The 16,540-nt window shown below is 35.5% G+C and overlaps 1 protein-coding gene across 5 annotated transcripts in view; it reads left to right on the top strand.

Annotated features, from left to right (window-relative positions):
* The window catches only part of Pkib (cAMP-dependent protein kinase inhibitor beta), a 106,023-nt gene that overhangs the window by 40,052 nt on the left and 49,431 nt on the right, over nucleotides 1-16,540 (top strand). Inside the window, exon 2 of one of the 5 annotated variants that reach the window (XM_078019275.1) lies at nucleotides 296-489. The exons of 3 other annotated variants lie outside the window; for them this stretch is intronic. In XM_078019275.1, coding sequence (XP_077875401.1) covers nucleotides 408-489 — 82 coding nt within the window. In that variant the 5' untranslated portion in view covers nucleotides 296-407. Of the gene's footprint in view, nucleotides 1-295; nucleotides 490-8,582; nucleotides 8,611-16,540 lie in introns of those variants that run through there. One more of the 5 variants, XM_078019277.1, reaches the window with a different exon arrangement.

The raw sequence follows: 16,540 nt of genomic DNA, 5'->3' as shown, positions 1-16,540 counted from the left end.
TCATGTATTTACTTTTTTTGATTTCTGTCTTTATAAATGTGCTATTGGATGTCAAGCTTTTAGAAAACTAAATGTGATGACTGCTGTTCCACTGTTTATCAGATTTCTTTAGTACAGGTTGGTACATGACTTATCACATCCATAACTCTTTGTTAAATATGCAGTCAGTTTTAATGATGCTTGAAACCTGTTCAATTGGATTGTTTTCTAATTTAAAAATAGGACAAACAACTGTGTAGCATTTTCAAAAGAAGAACTTGGTGTAGAAAGTGGATCAGTTTGTTTTATTTTAAAGACAGGATATGCTCACCAGGGTGAAAGAGGCCATTGGAATTGGAATTTGCTTCAACTGATGGGAAAAAGTCCAACCAAGTCAGTGGGAAGACTCGTTATTAGAAGGAATATTGATGGCAACAAGAGGCAGTACTAACAACCAGGAGGTCGGAGTCCATGAGGACCAGCAAGGTGCACCAGATGGTGTCCCAGCAGGTGGGTGGGCCATGGCAACACAGAGTCTGGAAGCAGGTGATATCCAAGCAGATAAAATTTAAAAAATCTGATCCCAAGGATGGGGCCCCAAGATTGAGGATGGGGCTAAGGCTTGAAATCCAGACCTTGGGAACATTGGATAGAACACAGAGGCCCATTTCAGAGGGGATAGTGTACTGTCCAGGGCATTAGAACAGCCTTTGCTGTGTGGCATCACTGATTAGTGAAAACTTGTAACACCCTCAGATTTGGAGCTTGTGAGGATTGGAGGGATGCTGGAGCAAGGAACCAGCAGGTCTTTATATTCCTTAACTAAGGCACATTTTTTTTTAATTTCAAAAACTGAAAAACTCAAATATGGAATTAAGTGTACTTTATTACTAATGATGAAGATTAGAAGGCAACTTTTAGGTAATTGATTAGCTCTGCTTTTTTATTTAATTTTTTAAGCTTACAGTGACTTTTAGATCATACAGAATTCCCTGTGGTTAAAAATGTTCACATGGGACCCAGGTTAAATAAATCATGAAATATATACATATTATTCTGACTTTTCTTGAATTTACCTTTAGGATAAAATCACCTATCGGAGAAAAGAATATAAATTGAAAGAATTAAGAAGTAAGTTATTTCTGGCATTGCCTGTTGGAATGAAAGAGAAAATGGTATGGAAACTGCTGAAATTAATTTCCTTACAGTGACATGAGTGTAAACTGTCCCTTTTCCTGAAAGTTGTCAGGAGGACCAGCTGACCTTGTTATTTTACTTGGGGAGGACATTCTGCATCAAAGCAGGACCTTTGCTTCCAAGGATGACGAGAGTCCTGGATATTGTCTCTGGTACCTGAGTCTCAACTCTTAACATTTTCTGTTGTTGGTCCCAGACCTTATGTATACTGACTTATTAGTGACAAAAGGGAAAAAACCCTCAAATAAGACAAAATTCAAGCATTATCATGCTTTGCATTTTTAATAAAATATTAGTCTAATGATTACATTAAAAATGTTTATTTTACTATATTATTATGAAGTTTCAAAGCTTCATCATTATTTATCCAAGTACTCTTTTCAATGGATGAAAATCTATTTTTTTTTCCAATAGACTTTTTTTTATAATGGTGAATTATAGTTTAGAGAAACTATGCATTCACTTATCAAATGGCAGTTGATTTAAGTAATCACGATAAACTTGGCTATCATGAAATGTCGTTTCAAATTCTGACCTTCTGGCTTTGGTGTAAGTTATTTACCATATTAAGTTTTAGTTTTATATCTTAGCTACTACCTTTTTCATAGAAACACTATATTTCTGGTACACTATTGGGGCTCCCAATGAAAGACAAAGCTATCACTTTCTAATGGAAATTATTGAAAAGTATTTTAATATATTCTATTTTATATGCCCTCAGAACATAATTATATCAATCATCATTCCATCAGAGAAACAGAACAAATAGAGAATATATTTAAAAACTTATTGCAAGCAATTTTTTAAATGATTATGAGAGCTGACAGAAGGGCAGGTTGGAACCTAGGGGAAAGAGTTGAAGCCTGACTCCACAGGTGGAATTTCATCTTCAGAAAAACCCAAGTTTGCTCTTTCAAATGATTTGATCTGGTTCATCCAGAATATTGAGGGTAATCCTCTTGCTTAAAGTCAACTGATTGCAAATGTTAATCATGTCTACAAAATTTCTTCACAGCAATACTTAGATGGTAGTCTAGCTAGGTTGACACAAAAGGCTGACCATCACATCACAGTTCACCTTTAGGCAACTTTGTATTTCTATACATTTTCATAAACCATACTGAATATGAAGGACAATGGAAAAAGCCATTCATCCATATGAAATGATAAAGTTCTTCTGAAGCATGTTTTGTAACCAAAAGCATATTCACACTTTCTCAAGAAGAGAATGCAGTGTCATTGGATGATGATATTCAGTCTTCTCCATGACACTATGTGACTTAAATACTGTGATGTAAAGTTAGCTATTATGGACTTACATTGGTTTAGAAGATAAGGCCTTAAAAGAAATAAGAACACCTGAATTAGACACACATACACACACCAAAATGAGGACATTTAAAAACTTATGGTACATCCTTCTAGAACCGGCTACATAGTCAGAGCTGACGTTTGTAACTCTCTTCTTATAGTGACCAATCCATAGTCTCCTGGATCTCAAGCAGGCACCTCAGCTGATGGTAGGATGACCCAAACCCTCATTCCTTCATGAATTATTGTGGTTTTAGTCACAGAATGTGATGATAATAAAAGATGCTGTCTTGTTTTCTGTTGCTAATGACACAGTGCTAAAGACTGGGTAAGATATAAAGAGAAGAGGCTTATTTTGTCTGACAGTTCTGGTTCAAGGTCAAAGACCTTTTTGTTGGCAGAATGTCAAAGTGTGGTACAGGACGTCACATGACAAGAGACAGGGAGTACATGTGTGTTTCTGTTTCCTCTGGTCTCAGCCTACCCACCTCTCTCATGAAGCCACTGGTGTTCAATATGAGGCTTCTACTATGATGACATTATCTAATCTTACCTTTCAAAAGTCTTATTTCTAAACACCATAATCAGATTAAATTTCTACTCTTTTAATACCTGGAAGTGGGGATTAAAATCCATCATAAGTTTCAGTTGAGACAAACCATCTTTGAACCACAACAGATGCTCTAAGGGATTTCATATTCCAGGCATACTCTTTCTTACCACTATTAGTAGTTTAGCCCAATTTACCCTTGGTAATCAGAATCATCATGGAAGCTAATATAGTATGTTCCTTTTTTGCCTCTTAATTAAGAGTGTAGGAAGACCAAAGTGACTGAAGATAGGTTTAACTCACAGTTCAATGGAAACATTATTGTGTCTTCCAGTGGAAGCATTCCTCCTTCTAGAGCTTAGATCCCTTGGTCAACAAAGCACAACATCATAAGACTGGGACACAATTTTTTTCTAGTGGATAGCAATTGGTGTCCAATTTTTGCACCTTGATTCCTAGATCTGTAAATACTGGCTATGGGAGAAATAGGACCATATATTGAGCATACACAGATTTAGATTTAGAGCACATACAGCCTCCTGAAGATTTCCAGAGGCCAACATGGTGCTACCATTAACTAGCACTGTAACTGAGTCACAAAAGGCCAATTCACTGTTCTATCACTTTATGTGCTTCAGGATGATGGAGAACTGTTAAAACACTGAATGGGAACTTATGTACCTTATTTGCTGTGCAGTAAGACCTTTGATCAGAAGCAGTGATGTGTGGAATACCATGATAGTGGATTAAAGCTTATGGAGTATCTATTCCAGTAATTATGAAGTGTCACATCTTGCACGATGAAAGCAATCCAATATAATCAACCTGCCACCAGGTAATGGTGCCATTTAGGAACTCAGTGTTGGCATCTTCTACTGATAGATTGGGCAATGGCTAGCCAGGTTGGCTTTGGTGAGTGGAGTCCATGTTGACGAACCCAGGTATAACCTCTTTCCTTGCCACCATGGTCACTATTCATGAGTCTACTGGAAAAAGACAGGATTGGCAGGGGAAAAAAGGCACAGTTTCCACAAAATGGTTCATCCTCCCATTTGATTGTTAGCATCATCCTCTATTGAAATTCCTTTTTGGTTAGTATTTACATCAGAAACAAATATCTTCATTTTTCCCATTCAAAGATGTCTACCAACACACCTCTTCTCTAGACATTCTTTCCACCAATTATTTTTTTTCTTTCAAAATTGATGACCATTTAAACTGATGAATATTTAAACTGGTGGTCATAGCTCATGAGTCTGAAGGGTCATATACCTCTGACTATTTCTCCATTTAAGTAAAATTAACACCCAATTTCACCACTGGAAATTATTCTCACTGGAGGGATTTTTTTCTTTACCATTCTTTCAGAGATTATTAAAAATTTTACCATTCTTTCAGACATTATTTAAAAGGGGGTCTAGTGCAATAAATGTTCACTTTCAGGTGGTGCCTGAATATCATACATAACCATCTGTGTACCAGGCACAGGTTTCTTTTTCAGTCAACTGGTTTTAGAGGACTCCCAGTGAAGTTGTAGATATGAGTTGGTACAGAGAAGGTAATGTGGCAGAAATGGAGACCATGGGCATTTGTGCTACTTCCTGATATAAATTATTTGTGTATCGGGATTCTTGAATCCAATCTTGTATATATCATTTCCATTTAATATTGGAGTACTGCCGTGCATACCCAATAGGGTTAGTGAGTCAGAGAATAATTAGCTCATGACAAGTAGATCAGGTTTCCTGGTAGCTAGATGGCCCATGGTTAGATGGCTAGTTGTTACCAGTAACAAGCCAAAAGCTCTTTCTTAAAAGGAAAGTAGTATCTGCAGAGGATGGCAGGATGTTATGGTTTGGATGTGAGGTGTCCTCCAAAAGCTCACTTGTGAGACAATGAGAGAGAGTTCATAGGAGAAATGATTTGAGTTGTGAGAGCCTTAACCCAATAAATTAATTAATCCCATAATAGGATTAACTGAGTGATGACTAGAGGCTGGTGGGGCATGGTTGAAGGAGTTGAGCATTGGGGGTGTGGCTTTGGGGCATATATTTGTATTTGGCAACTGGAATCTCTCGCTTTTTGATCATCATGTGAGCTGGTTCCCTCTGCCACATTCTTCCGCCATGGTGTTCAGTCTAACCTTGAGCCCTGAGGAATAAAGCTTACTGTCTATGGATAGAAATCTCTGAAACTGTGAGCCCCTAAATAAACTTTTCCTCCCCCCAAATTGTTCTGGTCAGATCTTCTAGTTGTAGCAGTGAAAGAGCTGACTAAAACACAGGGTTTTGCTCCAAAACCTCAGGGTTCACTATGACTCACATATAGGGGCCTGCCAAAGGCTCCAAACCACATCCCTATCTGCTACAGACACTTCAAGCACCATCAGATATTAGGAATCATATACCCCAAATGGCAGTTCAGCTTGCATTGCAACCTGAACTTGTTGCATTTTATTCAGGGTATATTCAAAACTAGCAGATTTTTGGACTGTTCATTAATTGGGCCAGAGTAGAACACCCAAATGAAGAGTATATTGCTTTCCAAATCCAGAGGCCTACTAGACATTGTCCTTGATTTTGGGTTGTAGGTGGAGCCAAATGCAACAACTCATTCTTTACCTCTGAAGGGTTATATCAAAATACCTCACATCACTAAATACATATAGAGACATTTATTGCAAAAGATCAATCTACAAAAGTCATTACATATACAGACAGATGTAGATATCATATCTGGAAAAATTATGATTCATTGTACACATGGGTTGTAGAAATTGGCTTCTTGATTAGATTCTAGGCAATAGTTTGCTTTTTAGTCATTTCTTTTTCCTTAAAAATAGAATGAGATATTGCAGCTTTAATAGTGGTTCTTCTCTTCCTCCTTCACTTCTCCTCTTCCTTCTTTGTTGTTTTTCAAAAAGCAGTAACCGAAGTGAGTTTTTCTCAACAGATTTTCTCATCCAGACCAGAAAATCTTCTTACCTGTAGTCTGAAAATATTAATCTCTTAAGACTGACACACTATTTAAAACATCCATAATATTGTTGGACCATCAAAATCTTTGGGTCCAGGAGTCTTTTTCCACGTATTGCTGCCTAAAAAGGGGGGCTGATTCTGCTAATGGGTGTGAAATTTAATTTCATTTAGTTAGTAAGGAAAAATTCTAGAAAAAGTCCAGAAAGCTGGTTCCTGGACTTTGAGCTTTCTTAGTATGCTGTTTGTTTAAAATGTACTTTTTTTTTTTAAAAAAAAAAGAAGAACAAAAGAAAGAAATTAGGTTGACATGTGACATGTGACTAGAGTAATATCTCTGCTGAGGAGTGAAAGGAGCACATTCCTGAGGGAACATTTGATTACTCATCATAAAACAGTGTGACAGGGCTTCCTGAATTGTTTTTTCCAGGTGACTACCAGTTTCTGCAGCTCATGTGACCTGCCTATGTGGAGTAATGGAGTGTACTGGGCCATTCTTTCTTTCATATGCTCTGGTGGCCAAGAAGCAAGACATAAATTACTTTCACAGGATTGCAGTCTATGGCTGTGGTGTTTTATGGGAAACTGCTAGAGCAACTTTACTGATGTTTTACAATTCAAGCCTGGTGTGTCAGGGGTAGTATAGAGGGAGTCTAATTCCAAAGTATGTATTTTGCCCTTTATATTAAACTCTCTAAAATCTACTTGGCTTAACACAGAAGGATTATTTGAAAACAAAGAATTGAGGTGGGGTGAGGGCTTCCTCAAAATCAGCTCCTTCTTTTACCAGATGCTTTTCTTCCATCTCCATCCATGAATGGTAGGGCATCACCTCTGTTTTACTTTAGAATAGATAATCTTGGTGTTTGAGGCCATCCAAACTCTCTCTTGCATCCTCCAGTCTTTTCTAGTCCTAATATCTTTGTTCTGCTCTGGCAGTAGGATCCAGGAACTTAGGCTTTGGAGTCAGACCAGGGTTTGGATTTTTATTAAGATGGTAGTTGAATTTTCTAATCCTTAGATCCTCATAAACAAAACATCCATAACAGACAATCAAACATCCATTCAGACAATCAAATATGTTGGAATAAGATCATACATGTGTTAATTACCTGGTATGAAATACACACTTACAAAATGCTATTTTCCTTGCTTTCATCCCTTCATTCTCTGAACAGAAATATGTGAATAAACAGCATTTATGGTGGAGAGGAGAGGTGTTGCCCCTGCTAGTTCCTCAAGGTTTTCAACCTTGGCTCCATACTTTACACTGTAAAAGAAAAATCACATTGGTTACTAGTTGCCTCTAGAATTTTGTTTATATTAATAATAGGTATTTATTGAAAGTCTATGTTTAGGATTCCAAACCATATCTAAAGAAGATCATCAAGGCTAACCAACATTATTGTGTATTGCAGCTTTTAAGAACATAACCTGCTTAAAAAGAGCAAAAAACAAACAAAAGAATATAACCTTCATTTTAGTTACAGGAATCAGATGTAACCCTTATTCCTAGTCATCAGTTGCTTAATTTTTCTGTGTTAATTACTCACAACTTGTTGGAATATATTATACTAGCTGATTATTTATTTTACTTTCATATCTTTTGACAACTTTAATATTGAGAAAAGAAATGTCAATATCTAAATACTTCAGATTTTTTTTTTCATGTAGGAAAAAAGCATGGTTCATGTCAGTTTACTTTTACTGTTCACACTACTAAAATGGCTATTTGATTAAATTACTTTTGTCCTTCATGTTTTCTCTCCCATGTTTCGATTCTCTACAGGGATTTCTAAATCTTATACTGAATTACCACACCGTCTATCATCATAAAATTCATTCATTCAATAATGAATAATAATACTGGGGCCTGAGGATATGGAACAAAAATGGAAATGATACATGCCTGCTATAGACTGAATGTTTTTTGTCCCCAAATCTGAAGTTAAAATTCTAATTCCCAGAGTTATGGTTTGGATGTGAGGTGTCCTCAAAAGCTCACTTGTGAGACAATGAGAGAGAGTTCATAGGAAAAATGATTGAGTTGTGAGAGCCTTAACCCAATAAGTTAATTAATCCCATAATGGGATTAACTGAGTGATGACTAAGAGGTAGGGCCTTTGGTGAGTTAGGGATCAGTCCTTTTCTCAGAGACCCTGGAGACCTCCCTCACCCTCTGTGAAGTCACAGCAAGAATACAACTACTTATTAACCTGGAAACAGGTCCCCACCAGATGCCAAATCTGCCAGTGCCTCTTTCACGGGCATCTCAGCTCCAAAACGATGTGAAATACATTTCTGTTATTTATAAACCACTCAGTCTATGGTATTCTGTTATAGCATCCCAATGGATAAAGGTACTTCCTTGATGGATGTAACTAACAGACTAGTAGTGAAAACAAACACAAAGAAACATAGGAGTAGATAATTACTAATCATGTTGAGTGTCATGGAAAAGATGAAGATTGCTAGAGTATATATCCTTAAAATGTATAATACTTATTTGTAGTGCTGATTCCTGTTTTAAAAGTTTTATTTTATTTATTTATTTTTATGTGGTGCTAAAGATCGAACCCAGTGCCTCAGACATGCCAGGTGAGTGCTCTATCACTGAACCACAATGCCAACCCTAATACTTATTTCTTTTTAAAAGGAATTATATAGCTTATTAAGATAGTTCATAGGAACATATTTCTTTTAGGTTTGCTTTATAACATACTGAGAAGGAGATAGTCATTTGTACTCTGTTCAGCTATAGAGCTTGTAAACTTAAAAACTTAAAAGTTTTGAAATTGTAAAATTGAGCTCAATGACAAGTGTTGCATTTCAGTACTGTTTGAAAAATCCCCTTTATATTAATTTATCTTTCTTTTGTGGTATTGTGAGTTTTATTTGTCTAGATATGCTTAGGATAATTTTTTCCCTCTCTTTGGTAGGATATCTTCAGGCTTAGCACCTCAAATATTTGTACATAAAAATAGTTGGTTGTGGAGCTATTTTACACACCATAGAACATGGTAGAATATGACCAAAATAATCTTTGTCTCTGTTAACTAACACACACAGTAAATGTGTTACATAAAATAATATTGTATTGTAGACATATTGTCAAAGATTTAAAAAGAGTAACAATTGCATAAATCTCACTTTGTTTTTATATAAACTGCACACTAAGATTTGAAGCATATTTCTAAACAGCTGAAAAATCAGTTTATGGAGAATTCAATGAAATTTGCTTACTTAAATTTAATAGAGTAATTGAATTTGAGAAAAATAAATTTTGCCAAGATTTATCCTCATTGGTACCACCTACCTGGTTCTCACTGACTCTGGCCCCATAGTGCAGATGAACACTCAGTTATAGCTCCAGACATGCAGCTAGTCAGCCAAGAATTCATCTGGGAAGAATGGAATAAGGATTCAAGAAGGATTAGCTGAGAGTTGGAAGTCTCTCTCGGAGAGTGGAACAGAAGAGAAACAAGGGGATCCCTAAATTACAAATGTGGTACTTAGGTTGTAAAAACAGAACTGGAATATAAATGAAGCAAAATCATTTCATTCAAGGCCAGCCCCACCAAAGATCTTATGTTTATGCACACTGGGTATGTTTACCATGTGTATCTCCACCTCCCTTACCTCCTCAAAGAGATTGTCTTTGATATCTCCAATTGATTTAAATCTTCTTTGAGTTATCATTATGCCTAGCAACACATTTTTTTTTCTCCTTGGTATCCTTTATCAAAGTTGTACCTTATACACTTGCTTATTTTTTGTGTTCTACCTCAACTATATACTACCACAGCTACTTCTAGTTCAATAAATATTTGTTAAAAGAATGAATGATAGTTAAAATTTTAATTAGTTATCCTTGTTGTTTCTCTTTATCCAACAGAACATGAGTCTAAAATTGCTTTTAGTTACATATTCATTGGGATCTTTCATCCATGTCACCAAAATGCTTGGAAATGTGCATTTCCCCCCAGAGTGGTTATTCAGTTGGCTTATTTGTGATAATCTACCCCCAAAATGTAGCTATTCATCCTGATCTAGTGTCACAATTTATGTTAATTTTATTAATTTTTTATATTGATATCACTGATATTCGAGTGATATTTGGGGGCCAATTTGGCTTTTTTAGAGAAGTTTGTAGAATTTGATAGTGAGGGGGATTTATGACTCAATGATTGCAGATACATTCGGATTGTCTCTTGTTTGGGGGATATCCATATTGTCGTTTCCTTTCTCATTACAGCTTGGTAGGAGTTGCTTGGACTTTCTTATGTGAATTTTTCAAGAAAACTGTTATTTGTCCTTAATTGAACACTTTTTTTTTTTTTTAGCTGTGTGTTTCTAATCTTTGAAAGACTAGGAAGTGATCCAGCTTAAACATTGGCTTTCAGTCACATCTCAATGTCCTCATAAAACCAATAAAATTTCTCTCAGTAAAACTTTACAGACACAGAAATCATGTGGCTCTTGTTTGATTCATTAAAGGTCATGACTAAACATCAGGGGTTTGCCAAATATCAGATATGTTGTGGTGCGTTTGATAACCTTAAAGAACCACAAATTCTAATTCTCTACCGTTGCCCTAAGTCACTGCAAATTTAAGGTCTTTACATCATGCTAATTAGTACGTATAGTTATCCCCTCATCTCCATGGGGGATATGTTCTCAGACCCCCATCAGATGCCTAAAAGCACGGAGACTGCTGACTTCTATTGTATATCATGTTTTTCCCCCCTGTGAATTATAAGTGATACTTAGTTAGTGTGCTTAGATTTAATGCAGGATCTGAATTTTCAATCCTGACCCTGATACACATAAGCTTATGGCTTCAGCAACCTCTTTCAGTCTGTTTTCTCATCAATAAAATGGGAATGATCATATCTTTCTAGAGAATATTAGGATAACTCTGATAATAATTAACAATTGTCTACTATGTTTTGGTTTCTCTAGAAATTGTTTTTACTATATGTTTATGCCTTTGTTAGGGTACCACCAAAAGCAGAGCGTGGGACAGTTTTATATTTTTTTTTGAAAAGTTCATAAGGACTACCTTTATTCTTTGACTTATTATTCAAGGAGGGCAATAATAAAAACAAGCTTAAAAATTGGGAATACTTGAAGGGAGGAAAGCCAGAATAATATACTCTGTATGCTCATCTGTAAATTGGGGATAATAATTTGATTCATAAGATTGTTGGATTCAAAAATTAACATGTATAAAAATTTAAAACCATGTGGAGTGCACAGGGATTGTTCAGCATCATTATTAATATTTATATCATTGGTAGTATTAGCGCTATTCATACTACTACTGCTTCCTTTAGTTCAGATCAGCAATTAGGGAGAAATGAATTTAAATCCCTAAAATTTCTAAATGGGCAACCTTGGGTATTAGCCTTTCTGAGCTTAGTCCTCATGTATAAAATGTAGATGACAGTGGTTGCTATCCAGTAAGGCTGCTGAAGGATGAATAGTCACAAAGTGCACAGAGATTTTAGCATAGTTCCTGGCACAGTCAAAGCACTTGGTTATGTGCTTTTCTGGGCCCGTGGAGAGACAGTATGTCATGGCTAGGGCACATAGCAAAGCAAACCCATTCACCTCACTCACTTGGAAGTGAAAAAGTAAGGGAGGAAGATGAAGGGACAGGTTCCACTATTCCCTTCTAGAACATGCCCCTAATGACGTAGAACCTCTCACTAGACCTCAGCTCTTCAAGTTTCCACTACCTCTTTACAATACTATTCTGGGGAACAACCCTTTAGCAGGGGTTTTTGGAGGACATTTAAGTTCCAAACTATTATAAATATCTTAGAATTAAATAAGCACATGATTACTTATACTAAGAAGATTCTGTTCCTGGGATAGTGCTTTAACTTCGTGATAGAGTGCTTTCTTAGCATACTGTAGGACCTGGATTCAATCTCCAGCAGTACACACACGCGCACACACACACACACACACACACACACACACACACACACACAGTCCTTGTTCCTTTAAGCACAGAATCTTGATCAAAATAAGAGGAGGCAATCTTCTCCCATGGTTTTTTGTAGACTAAAGGATAATTGTGTCTATTATTTAGCCAAAGGCAGCATGCGTTTGTATGGAAATGTATGGTTCTTTAAGAAATCAGATTTGAAACTGAGTTGTAAATAGAAGAAAAAATCCCAGTAATTCACATGTTCATGAAATCAATGTGACTGTTCATCTAAAAAGCCAATCATTTAAATGAAACTTTATGTATACATGGCACTTACATTTATACACTGGATATTCACACTTTGACATTTTTTGCTATTTTAGAATAATCAAAAGGTAGAACATATAAAGACATGTTAAGTGAAACAAACAGGCATCATAATCTACATTGAATGTTTCAGAAAAAGGAAAAATAAGTTCATGTTGGGATCTATAATCAGTGTGTTTCTCAAAATGCTAAAAGAATAAATAGCTCTATAGATAAACATGATTGAAATATTGCACACTGTAATTCCCGTTCAGAAATTCACTGAACATTAACATCATCTGAGTACACTTGTAGTAAGTTTATTTAACCTTTAAAAATATATTTATTAACATGTAATTCATTCACCATGAGAGTCACCCATTTAAGTATATAATGCAATGGATTCTAGTACATTCACATACCATCACAATACATTTTAGATCATTCTCATTATCCAAAGACAAAACTCTATAATCGTTACCTGTGACTCCTCATTTTCTAAGCTTAAAACACCTCCTAACTAGATGTAGGCTACCTTGAACTTCTTGGTCTGTATAAATTTACATATTTTGAACATTTTGTGTAAATGGAATCATACAACATGTGGTTTATTTCACTTAGCATGAAGTTTCAAGGTTTAACTGTGTTGAAGAATAAATCAATATTTCATCCCTTTTTATTATGTATATACTACATTTTATTTAGGCATTCATCAGTTGATGGATATTTGTAATTTTACATCTTTGGCTATTGTGCTGAACACTGCTATGAACATTCCTGAATGAGTTTTTTTTGTGTGTGTGTGTGAATTTGTACTTTCATTTCTCATAGTCATATATGTAAGAGTGGAATGGCTGACTCATATGGTAACTATGTTTAATTTGAGAAAGTGCCAAAATGTTTTCCAAAGAGCCAGCACCATTTTACATTGCACTAATTGAAAATCAATTTGCCATAAATATGTGGTTTTATTTCTTTCAGTTCTGTTCGATAAATCTACATGTCTGTCCTTAGGTCAATAGCACATGGCCATGGTAACTATAGCTTTGTAGTAAGTTTCAAAATCAGAAGGTGTGAGCCTCCTGTTTTTTCTAAGATTATTTGGATATTTTGCATTTCTTGTATTTTAATTGAATTTTAGGAATCAGTATGTTGATTTCTGCAAAAATAAATAAATAAATAAACAAACAAACAAATAAATAAATAAGATGAAGAATTTTGATAGGGCTTATGTTTGGTCCTGTAGACCTGTAGATAGGTTTGGGGAGTAATGCCATGTTAACCATATTCAAATACAAGATCCATTTGTACAAGCCCTGTCTTTATTTCTTGACTAGACTTATTTCAAGGTGGAAGAAGATCTCTAGTGGCATTCTCCATAGCACTCTTCTTGGTGGAATTCAATACTTGAGGGCATTTCTGTCAACAGTGCAATGACACAAGACTGAGAAGGATATCATATGGTAGACTTGATATTTATCTTAGGACAGATTGATGAAAGAAAAATCAACAACATGAAATTTATCCTTTTTTTTTTTTTTTCTGATACTGGGGATTGAACCCAGAGTGTCATGCATGCTGGGCTAGTGCTATACCACAGAGCTACATTTAGACTCAAAAGTGTAACAGTTTGAAAACGTTTTTTAAAATATCAGTTATATATAGTTGCTATCTATTTCATTTCTAGAAGAAAAGATTTAGGGCATGATAGATAGTTTTTTAGATGTTGGAGACTCCACACACGGAGTATGAAGCAAAAGAATCAACATTATAAGTGGACAGACTGAGAACTGGGGACATGCAATGTACATTGTAAAAGTCTATTCTGATATATTTACTAACATGTTTAATGTAGAAATATCATGTTAGTAATATTTGATATTCATAACAATAATCATCAAAAACTACAATAGGCTCAGTGATCAAAAAGATACTGCTGTATTGAATATCTTCTGTTTACCAAACAGGAGAAAAAGATTACAACACTTTAGAAAGATACTTCAAAAAATTTACAAAAGTAAAAAGAGTAAAATTGTCTGATTACATTGCCCAAGTGAGGTTATGAAGTAATTTTATGGCACCATGGGTATTTTTTGGAGTTGATCTATTTTGTATTTTTCTTTCTTTCTGGTTTAAAAACAGAAAGCAAAGGCTTAGGGAAATACGTCTTCCATGAGTGAAGTAACAAGTTGGGCCAACTTTGAGATTAGTAATAAGTTTGCTGACAATTACTGAATACTTTATGAGTTTGGTGGAGTTATTAGTCTTATATTGCTAATGAGTCAACTGAAGTTTAAAGAGGGTAAAAGACACAGGGATTGGCAGTAGGGGTTCTGGCATGATTAAAGGGTGTCTGGTTCTAGCAGCTGTGTCTTGCTGCCTTCCAAGGGAATACTTTGTTTGAATAAAGAATTGTGAAGATTTAATTTAATGGCTCAATTCCTTAGCCTATTTCTGTTGTTTCTCTTTTTTTATGATTGTCTCTTTTCTTCTATATTTCATTTGCTTTGAAGGTCTTCATAGAAATAGAAATTCAATGATTTTAAATGAGTGTGTTGTAATTTATGGGCATGATTAACTGTGTCATGGCTTATAAAGTTAATTACTAGAGGTCATAAGATGACACCTGGGAGCACTAGAAACGCAAACTGTTATGGACATTTGGTTCATCTCAAGCCATTTTTATGTGTTCTTTAATCTACAATCTGTTAGTTTGGTTCTGATTTTCCTGATCCTAGGAATTAGCTACACCCTCAGGAATACTCTAATTCAAGGAAAGTCTCTAATCTGAGAAAATGTGACCTGAAAGAAGAATCTATGATGCCACTGTGGTTTACTGGTTTAACCCAGTTTATACCCATCTCCTCTAAGAACTGCTAATAGTCTGTAGTATTCCCAAATAGAAGTCCCCAAAGTACTACAAACTGGGTGGCATAAAACAGAAATTTACTTTCTCACAATTCTGGAGATCAGAGTCTGAAATTCAAGTGTTAGCAGGGCTAGGAAGCCTACCGGGGCAGAAGCTTCCTTGCCTCTTTGAGCTTCTGTAAATTTTTGAGTATGCCTTGGTTTGTAGATGCACCACTCGCATCTCTTCCCATGATGTTTTCCCCATGTGCCTGTGTCTTCACACTTGTCTTCCCTCTTTTCATAAGAACACAAGTCATATTGGATGAAGGGCCTACCCTACTCCCATGTGACCTCATCTTAACTTGGTTACATCTGCTAAGACTGCTTACAAATAAGATCATGTTCACAGATACTGGAGGTTAAGACTTTAACATGTCATACTGGAGAACACAGTTTGTTCCATAACCCCAGATCTGTTATTGTTGTTACTGCTGAAGTGTGACCAACTGAGATTAATCCCTCAGAGAAATGTGGAGCTGGATGGAATTATTTTACTGAAAATCATGCATTTAGGATGGATGCTCTTTTCACCATCTCTTTCACAATATGAATATATATTCATGATTATATAGTTATTTTGATATTTTAAAATCCTCAATATGATTTTATTTCAACTAGTACAGCCTGATATGACAACAGTAATACTGCAGTGCAATGAAAAGATCAACACACAACAAAATCAATAGACTGGGCTGATGATGTGTCTGAACAAGGTGCGATAATCAGAGAATGATTGATGTTTGGAACATAGCTTGCAGCAGCAGCAGCTACTTAGAGAATTAGTTTTAGTGAATCACCACAGCAGCTGCCATTTTTCTCAGAGCCAGATAAATCCTGACATGAATAAGGTGCTGTTACAGGAAGTATAAATTCAGCTAGTTGTGAATAACACTTTGTATGAGACTTGTAGTCATTCTCAAATTTGGGGAAAGAGAGAATTTTGACATGAAATATATTTTTGTTGAGTTTTCTTTTGTTGTTCCTTTTTGAATTTGTTTATATCCTTTTAGCCTTAAAATTTAATTGAATTGAATGCTTTAAGGAGAAGCCTATTAAAAAAAATTGATTCATTTTCTAAGAAATCAAGTATATTGTGTAATGCTTAGAATTTAACATGCCTGGTGAATAGCATCCTAGGGAAAAAATGCATCTTCATACAAAGTATATTAAAATATTTTTTTGTTCTGAATTTGGACTTTGGAGACTGTATGATTCATCTTTATGTCTCTGTGACCAAAATACCTGACAAGAACAACTTAGAGGAGGAAAGATTTATTTTGGCTCATGGTTTCAGAGTTTCAGTCCATGGTTAGCTGTCTCCATTGCTTTGGGTTTGAGATGAAGCAGGCCCAAGCATGTGGTGGAAGCATGTGG

This window comes from Ictidomys tridecemlineatus, chromosome 8, assembly GCF_052094955.1.
Source record: "Ictidomys tridecemlineatus isolate mIctTri1 chromosome 8, mIctTri1.hap1, whole genome shotgun sequence".
In the NCBI taxonomy this organism is placed as follows: Eukaryota; Metazoa; Chordata; class Mammalia; order Rodentia; family Sciuridae; genus Ictidomys; species Ictidomys tridecemlineatus.
The sequence above is the reverse complement of the archived record's forward strand: the minus strand, read 5'-3'. Positions and strand labels throughout refer to the sequence as shown.